Source organism: Mustelus asterias, chromosome 14 (assembly GCF_964213995.1).
Source record: "Mustelus asterias chromosome 14, sMusAst1.hap1.1, whole genome shotgun sequence".
Lineage (NCBI taxonomy): Eukaryota > Metazoa > Chordata > Chondrichthyes > Carcharhiniformes > Triakidae > Mustelus > Mustelus asterias.
Genome location: NC_135814.1, coordinates 95489392 through 95504797, shown reverse-complemented (window position 1 = coordinate 95504797; position 15406 = coordinate 95489392). Strand labels below are relative to the sequence as shown.

Genomic DNA, 15406 nt, shown 5'->3' with positions numbered 1-15406 from the left:
CCAGGAGACTTAACCCTCTTGCTTTTCAGTTCTGACAACTATTTGTTTGAATTGACTGTCTTACGACTGACAAACTTGTCTCTCTATTGCAGGGTAGACCTGGTGATGTTGGACCAGCAGGCCATCCGGGCATGAAGGTAACTATCTGAACTGCATCATGATTTGAGTTGATTTATTGTTGTCACATGTACTGGGATACAGTGCAAGTATTGTTTCTTGTGTGCTATACAGACAAAGCATACCGTTCATAGAGTACATAGCATAGAGTATAGAGGGGAGAAGGAAAGGAGAGTGTGCAGAATACAGTGTTACAGTCACTACAAGGGTGTGGAGAAAGGTCAGCTTAATATAAGATAGATCCATTCAAAAGCCTGATGGCAGCAGGGAAGAAGCTGTTCTTGAGTCGATTGGTATGTGATCTCAGACTTTTGTATCCTTTTCCCGACGGAAGAAGGTGCAAGAGAGAATGTCCGGGATGCGTGGGGTCCTTGATTATGCTGGCTGCTTTTCCGAGGCAGCAGGAAGTGTAGACAATGGATGGGAGGCTGGTTTGCGTGATGGATTGGGCTACATTCACGACCTGTTGTAGTTTCTCGCTGTCTTGGGCAGAGCAGGAGCCAGACCAAGCTGTGATACATCCAGAAAGAATGCTTTCTATGGGGCATCTGTAAAAGTTGATGAGAGTCGTAGCTGACATGCCAAATTTCCTTAGCTTCCTGAGAAAGTAGAGGCATTAGTGGGCTTTCTTAACTATAGCATCAGGGTGGAGGGTACAGGACAGGTTGTTGGTGATCTGGACACCTAGAAACTTGAAGCTCTTGACCATTTCCACTTCACCGACATTGATGTAGACAGAGACATGTCCTCCACTACGCTTCCTGAAGTTGATGACTATCTTCTTCATTTTACTGACATTGAGGGAGAGATTATTGTCACATCGCCACGTTGATCTAATGTCTTGTTCACAGTTTGACCTCTTTGAACCTTCCTTTCACCAACAGTATCTTTGTTTTTTGCCAACAGGGTGACAAAGGAGAACGTGGTTCCAAGGTAAGGCATCAATTAATTTGATCACAAAATGACCAGTTAATTCCTGCTATCCATTCTCATTTCATCCTCGATATTGTAGAACATATATTAACACATAACACTTACACACACACCACAGGAGGGGGTTAATCTAGTACCACAAGGGGCAGGAATCCAATATCAACAAGAGAGGGGAAAATCCCGGATTACCAGCAAAAGGGGGAATCCAATATCACAAGAAGAGTGGGGAGAGGTGGAGGGATGGTTCCAGTATCACCAAGCAAGGGGAAATCATAGAATACCTACAGTGCAGAAGGAAGCCATTCGACCCATCCATTCTGCACCAACCCACCTTTTTAATCTTACCCAGGCCGTATCCCCGTAACCCCACGTATTTACCCTGCTAATCTGTCTAACCTACACATCTTGGGGCACTAAGGGGCAATGTAGCATGGCCAATCCACCTAACCCGCACATCTTTGGGCTGTGGGGGGAAATCCAGAGCACCCGGAGGAAACCCATGCAGACATGAGGAGAGCAGGCGAACCCCACACAGACAGTGACCCGAGGCCGGAATAGAACCCAGGTCTCTGGTGCCGTGAGGCAGCAGTACTAACCACCGTGCCACCGTGCTGCCCCAGTATCACCAGGAGAGGGGGGAAATCCAGTATCTCCATGGGTGACGAGGAGGGGGTGGGGGGGGGGGGGAGGGGGGGGAGAGGTGGGGGGGGGGGGGAGAGGAGGAGGGGGGCGTGGTGGGGGGGGGGGGTTGGGGGTTCCATCCAGAATTCCCGGGGAGGGGGGGTCTGCCTATAACTCAGAGTTATGTTAATCACACTGAGATATGAAATAAAATGGCAAACAAGTGTGCAGAGGATGTACTTGCTAAACTGTGTCTTTTCTTTCTCAGGGTGACCGAGGACACAAAGGATTCAAGGTGAGAGCGAGTTGGATCATTTCAGAATCTAAACGATGTTGTTGTCTTGTCAATGTAAAGCATTTCAAAGTTTCACTCCTGTCCCTCTCTGTACTAACCGATGTCTCGCTATGTTCTGCCTGCTGATTTCAGGGTGCAAAGGGATTCCCTGGAAAGGACGGCAAAGATGGACAGAAGGTAAGAGAGACGGAGTAGCACAGGGTGGAAGATAGGCTTTAAGCATCTCTCGTTCTGAGAAAACCACAGAATGTTGACCAGGTACAGCCAGTACAAGACTGCGGGTCGAATAAAGTTCTGAAGAAACTGATTTAGACTGGGTGGATGTATTGATAAAAAAGCATTCCAGATTATAGAAGGGATTTGTCTTATTGTCATGTGATATCTAGTTTTTATTTCCCTGACGTTATGTATTTGATAAAGGTATCCCACTCTCACTACCTTGAACAGCAATCACTAGTTCCTACTCAAATAGGATAATGTAGGTGTTCCCTCAATATTTAATTTTATTCATTCATGGGACATGGGTGTAGCTAGCATTTATTGCCCATCCCTAGTTACCCCAGGGCAGTTGAGAGTCAACCACATTGCTGTGGCTCTGGTGTCACATGGAGGTCAGACCGGGTAAGGACGGCAGTTTTAATAGAAACATAGAAGATAGGAGCAGGAGGAGGCCATTTGGCCCTTCAAGCCTGTTCGCCATTTATTACGATCATGGCTGATCATCCAACTCAATAGCCTAATCAATAGCCTAATTTCCTTCCCTAAAGAGCATCAGTGAACCAGATGGGTTTTTCTGACAATCGACAATGGTTTCATGATCATCAGTAGGTTCTTAATTCCAGGAATCTTTTGATTGAATTCAAATTCTGCCTACTTGCCATGGCAGGATTCAAACCCACTCTCCAATATCTGTTACATAACAGCAGTCCATGTTCAAATGCCAGAAGATCGGGACAATATCCAGGTTTGGGCTGACAAGTGGCAAGTAACATTTGGACCATACAACTGCCAGGCAGTGACCATCACCAATAAGAGACATTCTAACCACCGCCCTTGACACTCATTGGTGTAACGATCATTGAATCCCCCACTGTCAACATCTTTGGGGTTACCATTGACCAGAAACTCAACTGGACTCAACGTATGGCCACACAGTGGCTACAAGAGCAGGTCAGAGGCTCGGGATACATCTCCTGTCTCCCCAAAGCCTGTCCACCATCTACAAGGTGCAAGTCAGGAGTGTGATGGAATACTCTCCACTTGCCTGGATGAGTGCAGCTCCAACAACACTCAAGAAGCTTGACACCATCCAGGACAAAGCAGCCCACTTGATTGGCACCACATCTACAAACATTCAATCCCTCCACAAATCTTACTGTCCATTGACTTCCGTTTATTTTCCAATGGGTTAAAATCACGTTCAGTGTTTACGCCATCCAACCCCCAGTTCCTGTACTGTTTAACCCATCACTGTGAAAGATACACTTATGCAGAGGTTATAAAGTGAGGGTTGGATCAGTCGTTGGCACACTAGCCTTGGAGTTGAGACATTGCTGGTTCTATACTGCCCTCCAAGTCTGAAGCAAATGCGGCCTCCACTGACTGGGCCCTCCATTGCTGGAGGAGCCATCCTTTCTAGGATGAGATGTTGCGCTGAGGTCTTGTCGGCTAGCTCAGGTGCAGATTAAGGAGTCCTGTGGCTCTTCTCAAAGAAACAAAAAGAAGATCTGCCTAACACCATAAGAAGATGTAACCAACCATTCAACTCACTTCTATTCTTGGATCCTGCTGTGTAACCTGTGAAATTTGGTCCAGTAGCGGTTACGTTACTGGATTAGAAATCTGGAAATTCAGAAGAATAATCCAGGGGAATGAAAGTTCCAATCCCATGGTTTGGGGATTTGAATTCAACATAACGAAAACCTGAATTTTCTAACGTCCATTATTCATTCTGAAGTTCCCAAATTGTCACGAAAACGCAACGGGTTCACTGACTGCCTCCTAGATGGTCTAAAAAGTAATTGCCACCTTTTCTAGGGAACAAAGAGTGGGCAACGCGTATTCAATTTTTACATATCTCATTGAAACTTACTGAAAGGCCTGGATAGAGTGGACGTGGGGAAGATGTTTCCATTAGTCGGAGAGACTAGGATCCGAGGGCACAGCCTCAGAGTAAAGGGACGACCCTTTAGAGCCGAGATGAGGAGGAATTTCTTCAGCCAGGGGGTGGTGAATCTGTGGCATTCATTGCCACAGAGGGCTGTGAAGGCCAGGTCACTGAGTATATTTAAGGCAGAGATAGATAGATTTTTGATTGGTAAGGGGATCAAAAGTTCCGGGGAAAAGGCAGGAGATTGGGGTTGAGAAACCTTTCAGCTATGATCGAATGACGGAGCAGACCCGGTGGGCCGAATGGCCTAATTTGCTCCTATATCTTATGGTCTTATTACTGTGATGCAGAGTTCAATCCTCTTTCTGCCTTTTCTTTCGTCAGGGTGAGTTTGGGTATTCCGGTCTCCCAGGCTGCATCGGATCTCCAGGATCCCCTGTAAGTATTAAGCTTTGTTTGCTTGTGAAAACATTTTCAATATTTGGTGAATGCTTGTTGATCCACTCTACAATGTCACTGACCATCCCACACCCCCCCCCCAACCCGATAGAAACATTCATTCGTCAATTGGGGAGCAGCTATAGTTGAAGTACCGACACGTCCGTACCATCCCGCCCGAGGCTAACGGAGAATGCCGTCCTCCAAGCCCCCGGAATCGGGCTGGGCGTGCCAGTAAAATTCCAGCCCAAGTCTGTGACTCCAGGGCTGAACTGCGCGGTGTGTGGTCTGGGTCTGCTTTTGACATCCAGGTACCGGACAAACAACTGGACCCTGAAAGGGGATGCCATGCCCTGCATTTGTGGAATGACAATTGGTCTGGACTAATAATCCAGAGGGTGCAGACCGGACTTACGCCCCAAAGTGGGGGCGATTAGGGATCTTGGGCCGCCAAGACCATACCGCCGGTTGGCATGTTGCCAGTTTCATCCCACCCCAGGTAACGTTCAAGCGGGGAGAGATGGGGATTGGCAGGGCTAATCATATGAAGTCGTCAATTAAGAAGCACAAGCGTCAACTGTGGGTGCCAGCTTTTTATTGTGAACTGAATTCTCAACCTGCCAAGGGCGATTTGGAGGGCAGGCTTATGCCTATTGGGTCAGGGCCCTGGTGTTGGGGTCAAATAGGGGCCACAACCCATTATACCAAGAGGCCAACTGGAATTTTTCCCCAAGGCATTTGGGGCCTGGCCAACTGCCTGGAGGCAGCCTCGTGGTGGCAGACTGAGAGAAAGGTCAGCACTCCAGGCAGGCTTTGAGGCCTTCCCCTCCTTGGCTTCAGTGGCTTCCTCTAAGATGGCGTCCCTGTACCAGAGATCGTTTTTCAATCTAATACTTTTAACATGAGCAGAGAGGATGCCTCAATATGGAGGTCTCCATGAGCCAGGCTTTCTCACCATTAATTGACCAATTCAGGGAAATCAGTGGGGGGGCTTTTGTTTCCCCACACAGGGCAGGGTTGTGACCCCTATTTTTGGAGGAATGATAAGGATTTGCCACATTTCTCCATATCTCTTCAGAATCCTAGGTCCTGTCAAATATACTTAAGCCTCTGGAGAGACCTTCATCCATTGAATATAAGACATTAACCAGAATTGACTGGTTCAATTGTCCTCCTCTGTGCAATGGATTGGGAAGCCACCACTTGGATAGATCTCTCAGGACCATCCTACAGAACCTACAGTGCAGATGGAGGCCATTTGGCCCATTGAGCCTGCACTGACAACAAGTCCACCCAGGTCCTATCTCCGTAACACCATATATTTGCCCTCCTAGTCCCCCCTCACACTAAGGGGCAATTTAGCACGGCCAATTCGCCTAACCCGCACATCTTTGTACTGTGGGAGGAAACCGGAGCACCCGGAGGAAACCCCATGCAGACACGGAGGGAATGTGCAAACTCCACACAGACAGGGACCCGAGACCGGAATTGAACCTGGATCCCTGGCGCGGTGAGGCACGGTGCTAAATCCTGAAGTTGATGTTTCATATCATCGACCAGAAACACCTGAAACCCCTTGGATCTAGAGCTGGGAAGGAGCTTAGGTATATGGCAAGCAGGCACGACCAGTTAATATTAGAATTGCCAACCTTCCAGGGTGTCTCCAGGAATTAAAGATTAATCTCCAGGACACTGATTGTGAGAAAAACATCGGGGTGTTTCAAATTTGTGTGGATCTTTTTTTCTGCCCCTTGTAAATATTGGAGATGACAAGAAATGTCTGCCTGGCCAACAGTCAGGAGTCATCCCATTGGCTAACCAAGGGTCAGTTCATTTTCTGATTGGGCGGGAAGACGGTGCATCATGACGTGCCAGGTGACCAATGATGGGTGTGTGGGGTGAAAGGTCATGCGATGAGCCCTCCAGGTGTAAGGAGGGGCGACCTGATTGCGGTGCACAGGGTTATGAGGGATATGGGCAGGATGGATAGGGAGCAGCTGTCCGCCTTGGTTGAAGGGTCAGTCACGAGGTTGAAGGTGGGGGGGGAAGGAGATTTAGGCAGGATTTGAGGAAAGACTTTCTCACCCAGAGGGTGGTGACGGTCTGGAATGCGCTGCCTGGGAGGGTGGTAGAGGCGGGTTCCCTCACATCCTTTAAAAAGTACCTTGGATGGGCACTTGGCAACATTCAGGCCTACGGGCCAAGTGCTGGCAGATGGGATTAGGTGGGAGTTGAGGTGTTTCTAATGTGTCAGCACGGACTCGATGGACTGAAGGGCCTATTCTGCGCTGTATGATTCTATGAATTTACAACCCTTCTTGATAAATGGCTGGAGTACCTGAGTAGTATTGTCACCCGGGTCCTGTATCAAATACCTTGTTTTCAGTGGCATTAATAACTGAGGATTGGAGTGTGGCTCTGGGTTTTCAGTTATTTAAAAGCAAGAGAGAGATTGACTGCTAATCTTTTTTTGAAATCGTTTTCCCTCATAGGGTCCATCCGGATTCCAGGGCCTCAAAGGTGATCCAGGTCCATTTGGAAATAAAGGACAAAAGGTATGGCTTTATTGGGAAGAGGAGTTTGTCGACTTAAAACAGTTAAGGTCTCACCACCAATCAATCCTTAAACAATGCCATAGCCGCGTAACACCTCTTTAATTCTGATCCTTTCTCAGTTTGATGCCACAGTGAAGGGTTGGGCTGCCAGGTGATGGTGTGTGGTCATGTGTACAGTCTCACTCTTCCACCCGTCTGGCCTCAGTGCATTGAGAAGAGATTGGCAGCATGGTGCCAACCTCATGTGCTGCCAAAGCCACGTGATGAGAGATCCCCGGTATGGAGGCTGGCTGGTACTCTACCCGCTCGACACTGGCCTGCCCCGGGGATACCACAGCAGAGGAAAATGTCTTGCGGTGTCCCAACGTTAGCCAAATGCATCGATAGAGGAGCGCATGCCCGGAAGCCATTCACAGCTAATGCCCTCAATATCATACAGATCTTGTGATCTATGATGTCTTTACCAAACCACCGTTCATCAGAGGACATGGTCAGTGCAGGGATTGATTCCAGGGCTACTGTCATCATGGTCAAACCAACATACCAGGTACCCCTCAACTCATTGGTCAACGCAGAGATAACCTGAAACTAAAATTAGTTGTTGCTGAGTTACTTGAGTTAACCAGTCACCCTTGAGCTAACTGTGTTTTTGTATTCATTTGTGGGACATGGGTGTCGCTGGCTGGACCAGCATTTATTGTCCATCCCTAGTTGCCCGAGGACAATTAAGAATCAACCACATTGCTGTGGCTCTGGAGTCACATGTAGGCCAGACTGGGTAAGGATGGCGAATTTCCTTCCCTAAAGGACATTAGTGAACCAGATGGGTTTTTCCGACAATCGACAATGGTTTCACGGTCATCAGTAGATTCTTAATTCTAGATATTTTTTATTGAATTCGAATTCCACCACCTGCCGTGTTTCTGGATTAATAGTCTAACAATAATACCACTAAGCCATCGCCTCCTCTACGTTACCCCTGGGCTAACGTGTTATCCCTGGACTAACTGAGATATCCCTGGACTAACTGAGATATCCCTGGACTAATTGAGATATCCCTGGACTAACTGAGATATCCCTGGACTAACTGAGATATCCCTGGACTCACTGGCCACCCTTCAATTATCCGGCCATCCCTCATGGTCAACTGGGTTGGCAGAAGTGAGCATGTCATTTTATTTTGTGCTTTTGTCTTTAAAACGAGAGACTGAGTGCCACAGAGCAGGTCGTTGATCCAAGAGTAAAAGCTAAATGATTTACACTGTCATACTGGGCAATAGGGTTATGAACACAGGCTGGTTGAGGAAGGCTGCTGCTGTTACCTTGGGAAAGGTGGGCCGCAATGAATCAGTGCTGAGAAAAGCCTTGGAGAAAAGCACAGGAAGGTAAAGTCCTAGATGACCACAGGTTGACTGGCGCTGATTTTAACCTGAAGTTCACTGCAGCTCAGGCAAGCTTGAGAAGGTGGGGCCTTCATGAGTAACTTCAGCCGTTAAGGGAATTGAACCCGCGCTGTTGGCGCCGCCTTGCATCACTGATCAACCATCCAGCCAACTGAGCTAAATGATTCCCCAGAGGCAGGTAAAAGCATTTTCACCATCAAGTTATCTCAAGCATACCTTCACAAGAAAGGCACCGGGCGCAATTTTACCTGCTGTTGTCACCACGGTCCCGCGACAGCGAGGTCGGAGAGTTTGGCAAGGTTTTCCCATCCCACTGCAGTGAATGGTGGTAAGATTCCAGCCACCATCTTTGAACAGTTGACTGTTATTGCAACAAAAAGGCAGTTGTGGGTTCACTCCCTCATACACCATCAATGTAAATGCTTTGTAATTCCTCAATTAGTCTCCATGGATTCCTCCAAGGTCAAAGAAATTGAAAATACATTCTCCCCTGAGTTACAACCCAGGACAGCACAGAGCTAACCTGTATTCTCACTGAGTGAGGAGAACTATTGTTGGATATATTTATTGAAATCTTATATTAATACAAGACTGATGCTGAGTAGGATCTCATAGGCAATGTGATTCAATGCTGACTTTGGATAGATCACAAGACAACATCACATCTATGAGCAAGGGACATTTTAAGGAGTTCTTTGGCTGGATTTTCACTCCCTAGTCAGGTAGCGCAAGCTGGGCAATTTCCTGACTCAGCGGATCCGTCTCAGTCCGGAGGGCCCCGTTCAATCTAGTTTTCACTCCAGAGAGGCAGGAGTGGGGGAGAATTGAGCCCACTGAACCCGCAAACAGATCCTAGGGGCGGGTGAGCACTGAGATGGACTGGTTAGAAGTTTTGGCTTGGTTCTCTAGGATTTTGACCTAGAAGTTCTCTAGGATTTGACCTAGAAGTTTTAGAAGCTGTTAGGCCCTCTGGCCCTCACATCCCCTCACCCACCTCCTGCCCCATGGTCCCTTCAGGGCAACCCATGTCTCCCTACAACCCCCATGCTCTGTTATACCTCACATACCATCTCCATAGCCATCCACCTCCTATATCCACCATTGACAGACCTCAGGAGCCATGTGGAGATGAAAAGAAACTTCTAATGATTTAATTCAGTTTCCATTCACACACATGCAGCAGTGAAAAATGCTCCCATTTACGAAACACAATCAAATCCTTTAAATCTCATATGGTTAATCTCTTATAACAACAAATAAAGTTCTATTCAAATCCACATCAAAGACAGCTAATCCTTTAATAGTCTCTCTAAACTGTCAATCAATCTGTGAACTCAGAAATCCCTGCTGAGATAATTGTAGCATAATGATAGCCCTTGGGAAATGCCAACAAATGCCTCTATTGAAATTACACAAACATATGTAAATTTTTTCCATCAGTCCATCAGAAGGATTTTTAAACTCTTACTGACAGCTTCAGTTTTATGTTTAAAGTGCGGACATTCCAAAAATTTTAGATCATTAACTTAAAACACCTACACTCTTCAAGAATATTTATGTCTATTCCAGCAATTTGTCACTCCCAAACTGTGGGGTAATGTCCATGGAACAGCAAAAATAGGAGTCGTTTGATCTCAGAATTAAGTTCAAATGACCCTGCTAAATTTGGGTTTTGCTCCTGTATGATTAACGCCCCAACCCTCCCTCTCCTGCTGACAAAAATTGGATTTAGATTCATAAAGTCATAGAGGTTTACAGCATGGAAACAGGCCCTCCAGCCCAACTTATCCATGCTGCCCAGTTTTTACCATTCAGCTGGTCCCAATTGCCCGCGTTTGGCCCATATCCCTCTATACCCATCTTACTCATGTAATTGTCTAAATGCTTTTTAAAAGACAAAATTGTTCCTGCCTCTACTACTACCTCTGGCAGCTCGTTCCAAATACTCACCACCCTCTGTGTGAAAAAAATGCCCCTCTGGACTCTTTTGTATCTCTCCCCTCTCACCTTAAACTTATGTCCTCTAGTTTTAGACTTCCCTACCTTTAGGAAAAGGTATTGACTATCTAACTGATCTATGCCCCTCATTATTTTATAGACCTCTATAAGATCACCCCTTAAGCCTCCTACGCTCTGAGGATAAAAGTCCCAGTCTATCCAGCCTCTCCTTATAACTCAAGCCATCAAGTCCCAGTAGCATCCTAGTAAATCTTTTCTGCACTCTTTCTAGTTTAATAATATCCTTTCTAAATTAGGGTGACCAGAACTGTACACAGTATTCCAAGTGTGGCCTTACCAATGTCTTGTACAACTTCAACAAGGCGTCCCAACTCTTGTATTCAATGTTCTGACCAATGAAACCAAGCATGCTGAATGCCTTCTTCACCACCCTGTCCAACTGTGACTCCATTTCAAGGAGCTATGAACCTGTACCCCTAGCTCTCTTTGTTCTATAACTCTCCCCAACCGTTAACTGAGTAGCTGCCCTGATTCGATCTACCAAAATGCATCACCTCGCATTTATCTAAACTAAACTCCATCTGCCATTTATCAGCCCACTGGCCCAATTGATCAAGATCCTGTTGCAATCGGAGATAACCTTCTTCACTGTCCACTGTGCCACTGGAATTGGGGGCAGGACTTCCACATCTGGGTCCAGCTCGCTATTTTTAAATGTCCGCAGAGTCTTCCAGGCTCACAGCACCTGGCCTAAGCTGTGCTTACCCTTGTTAAAAGGGGATTCCTAATTCATGATTTAGGCCTGAGCGCATTTTCTTTATTTTCCTAAATGTTTAAAAGGCCTGTGGGGCTTTGAAAACCATCTAGCAGAACTGAAGTTTTTACTATGCATTAGCAAAGCATTTAGTTAACGAGACATAGGATTTGGTTGCTCAGGAATGAAGTAGGCCTCATTAACAGCAGTTAAATAAACTATATTTCCTTGCAGTGGGAGCTCAGAACCCAGTCAAAGAGCTCTGGAAATTTCCGTTGTTTGTGCCACAACTATTTGACACTCTGAAGCACTGATAGCTTCAATGGTTTATATTAAATGGTCCATCTTGGAATGAAATCAAGTCACAGGCCAAGTGTTATCACAAAACAAATAGATTGGAGACCCCACCCAACTATGGCCAAAGTGACCATTTCATAGAATTCCTATAGTGCAGAGGGAGGCCATTCAGCCCATTGTGTCTGCACCAACCCTCTGACAGAGCCCAAGCCCTCTCCCCTGCCCCATCCCCATAAGCCCATGCACTTCCCATGGCTAATCCCCCCTGACCTCTACATCTTGGGACACTAAGCAGCAATTTTACCATGGCCAATCACCCAAACCCGCACACCTTTTGGAGTGTGGGAGAAAACCGGAGTACCCGGAGGAAATCCACGCAGAGATGGGGAGAACGTGCAAACTCCACACACAGTTATCCAAGGCCAGGATTGAACCCAGGTCCCTGGCGCTGTGAAGCAGCAGTGCCTACTGCTGTGAGGCAGCAGTGCCTACCATGGTATCACTGTGCCGCCCCACAGTACCACTGTGCCACATGTTCTTTCCACTGGTTCCAAATTACAATGGATCAGTGATCACACAAGTGCACAAATTGCCAGGGTCTGTTTAAGCGCTCCTAACAATAATAACATCCATAAAGTCTTTTGGCTTTGATAAGGTGCCTCACAAAAGGTTGCTGAAGAAGATTGGGTCACACGGAGTTGGGGGTAGGGTGTTAGCCTGGATTGGGGATTGGCTATCCGACAGGAAGCAGAGAGTCGGAATAAATGGGTGCTTTTCTGGTTGGCAGATGGTAACTAGTGGCGTGCCGCAGGGATCGGTACTGGGGCCTCAACTATTTACCATTTATATAGACGATCTGGAGGAGGGGACTGAGTGTAGGGTAACAAAGTTTGGTAACGACACAAAGATAAGTGGAAAAGTGAATCGTGTGGAGGGCGTAGAAGGTCTGCGGAGAGGCTGAGTGAGTGGGCGAGGATCTGGCAGATGGAACGTTGACAAATGTGAGGTTATTCACTTTGGAGGAAATAATAGCAAATTGGATTATTATCTAAATGGAAAAAAATTACAACATGCTGCAGTGCAGAGGGACCTGGGGATCCTTGTGCATGAGACGCAAAAACCCAGTCTGCAGGTGCAACAGGTGATCAAGAAGGTAAATGGGATGTTGGCCTATATCGCAAGGGGGATAGAATATAAAAGCAGAGATGTCTTGCTGCATCTGTACAGGGCATTGGTGAGGCCGCAGCTGGAATACTGTGTGCAGTATTGGTCCCCTTATTTGCGGAAGGATATATTGGCCTTGGAGGGAGTGCAGAGAAGGTTCACCAGGTTGATACCAGAGATATGGGGTGTTGATTATGAGGAGAGACTGAGCAGATTGGGTTTGTACTCGTTGGAATTTAGAAGGCTGAGGGGAGATCTTATAGAGACCTATAAGATAATAAAGGGGCTGGATAGGGTAGAGGTGGAGAGATTCTTTCCACTTAGAAAGGAAGCTAGAACTAGAGGGCACAGCCTCAAAATAAATGGGGGTCAGTTTAGGACAGAGTTGAGGAGGAACTTCTTCTCTCAGAGGGTGGTGAATCTCTGGAATTCTCTGCCCACTGAAGTGGTGGAGGCTACCTCGTTGAATATGTTTAAATCACAGATAGATGGATTCCTGATCGGTAAGGGAATTAGGGATTATGGGGATCAGGCGGGTAAGTGGAACTGATCCACTTCAGATCAGCCATGATCTTATTGAATGGCGGGGCAGGCTCGAGGGGCTAGATGGCCTACTCCTGCTCCTATTTCTTATATTCTTAAAGTCCACCTGATACACCAGCTCCGCAAATTGCAGCATCTGTAACTTTGTTTAAGCATGAATGCCTTGAGTGCGGACAGTTAGAACAGTGACTAGTTTCACATAGCAACAAGGCTCATGAGTGAGGTCATTGTGTGCAGGTATCGCAGTGTTGCGTCCATGGTCCTAATTAATGAACCCACCGACTCACCCTCCCCAAATCACGGTGCCCACCATTTTGACCTCCACCCAACTGAGAGAGGTTGAATGGAAGTGACTTAATGCAAAGATAGGGAGTAGATAGACAAATGAAAATACTCTGAGAATAAGGGGGCAAAGGAGCGCAGGGGGGAAATGAGGTAGGGGGTTGTGGTGGAGGCAGTGTTGGTGATGTGAGGTTTCTGAATGTAGTAGAACTCCCAAACTGGTTAGACACGTGGCATGGCAGCACAGTGGTTAGCACTGCTGCCTCATAGCGCCAGGGACCCGGGTTCAATTCCAGCCTCGGGTCACTGTCTGTGCGGAGTCTGCACGCTCTCCCTGTGTTTGCGTGGGTTTCCTCCGGGTGCTCCGGTTTCCTCCCACAGCCCGAAAGACGTGTGGGTTAGGTTGATTGGCCAGGTTAAAAATTGCCCCTTAGAGTCCTGGGATGCGTAGGTTAGAGGGATTAGTGGGTAAATATGTGGGGGTAGGGCCTGGGTGAGATTGTGGTCGGTGCAGACTCGATGGGCCGAATGGCCTCCTTCTGCACTGTAGGGTTTCTATGATTCTATGATAAATTGCCCCTTGGTGTCAGGGAGATTAGCAGGGTAAATGCATGGGTTTACGGGGATAGGGCCTGGGTGGGATTGTTGGTGGTGCAGGCTCGATGGGCCGAATGGTCTCTTTCTGCATTGTAGGGATTCTATGGTTATAATGCATCAAGGTGTAATCAACCATTCTGTTTACTTCACATTGGCCTTAGTTCATGCCTTCATATCCGGTTTGCTTATTTATTATCTACAATCATGGCAATAATGGTGGACAGAATAAGACACACTGGTCCATCCACTTCTAATCCACATAACTGGGATGGCTTGTGTATTGCAATCAGATCCCCTGCGTGAGGTGAAGGACGCTCTTAAAAACCCAAGAACAATTAATGGAAATAGAATCTGGAAGATTCCTCTCCCCCTCTCTGAATGGAGAATATGAATAGGTCCTTACCTCCTGTCTGAAGTCATCTCCACATCAGTCGATGATGCGTTGATCATTCTTGAAGGAATTCAGCAAATTAGTGTACATTGAACAGATGTGTGAGGCAATCCTGTTCGCACATATGCTAAACATGCAAAAGAATTAGTCAAAATTTACACAAGAATTTGTCATGGAATAACTGAGCGTTTGATTCTTTCTTCAGGGTGAATCCGGCCTAAATGGAGAAGCAGGACGGCCTGGGCCTGTTGGGAGACCAGGAGATAAGGTCTGTTCTTGCGGTTAATTAGAGTGGCTGGTCTTTCGTTTCAGAGAGATCTGAGTTCTTTGAAATCCACCCCTGGATTTTTGCGTCAAAGTTTAAGTACGTGCTGTTCTGACGACATGAGTTAATGCCGTGTGAACCCGAGGCCAGTCTACTTGCTTTGTCTGGCCACTTGAAGGAGGTGCCCATGACACTAAAGTGCCCCAATGTGAAGTTAATCGATACCAAATCGGCAATCTCCTTTCGAGAGAGTGGAAGCATAGAAACGTGGGGCGGAATTTTCCCATCCCGCCTGCCATGGGAATTGTAGTGGGCGGGACATGGACCATGCAAAAGTTCATTGACCTCGAACGGGATTTGGGGCAAGTGCGGCTGGAAAATCCCGTCCATAGAAAATAAAAGCAGGAGTAGGCCATTCGGCCCTTCGAGCCTGCTCCGCCATTCATTTTGATCTCGGCTGATAATTGAATTCAATATCCTGATCCTGCCTCTATATTCCTTGACCCCTTTAGCCCTAAGATCTAGATCTAGTTTCTTCTTGAAATCACACACCATGTGCTGGCCAGTGTGGGAAATGGACATTGTCACTGGTGTGGGAAGAGTTGCTCCCTTAGGGTTGGGCCAGAAACATTATGGTGAGGCAGTGTAGATGGAGCTTCATTCTCCAGTTGTCTTGGCCAAA

At 46.9% G+C, this 15406-nt stretch overlaps 1 protein-coding gene across 1 annotated transcript in view; it reads left to right on the top strand.

Annotated features, from left to right (window-relative positions):
• The window catches only part of col6a1 (collagen, type VI, alpha 1), a 105515-nt gene that overhangs the window by 26236 nt on the left and 63873 nt on the right, over nucleotides 1–15406 (top strand). The window contains exons 10-16 of the mRNA XM_078228914.1: nucleotides 93–137; nucleotides 1024–1050; nucleotides 1940–1966; nucleotides 2099–2143; nucleotides 4461–4514; nucleotides 7007–7069; nucleotides 14665–14727. Of these exons, the coding sequence (XP_078085040.1) occupies nucleotides 93–137; nucleotides 1024–1050; nucleotides 1940–1966; nucleotides 2099–2143; nucleotides 4461–4514; nucleotides 7007–7069; nucleotides 14665–14727 (324 nt within the window). The remainder of the gene's footprint in view (nucleotides 1–92; nucleotides 138–1023; nucleotides 1051–1939; nucleotides 1967–2098; nucleotides 2144–4460; nucleotides 4515–7006; nucleotides 7070–14664; nucleotides 14728–15406) is intronic.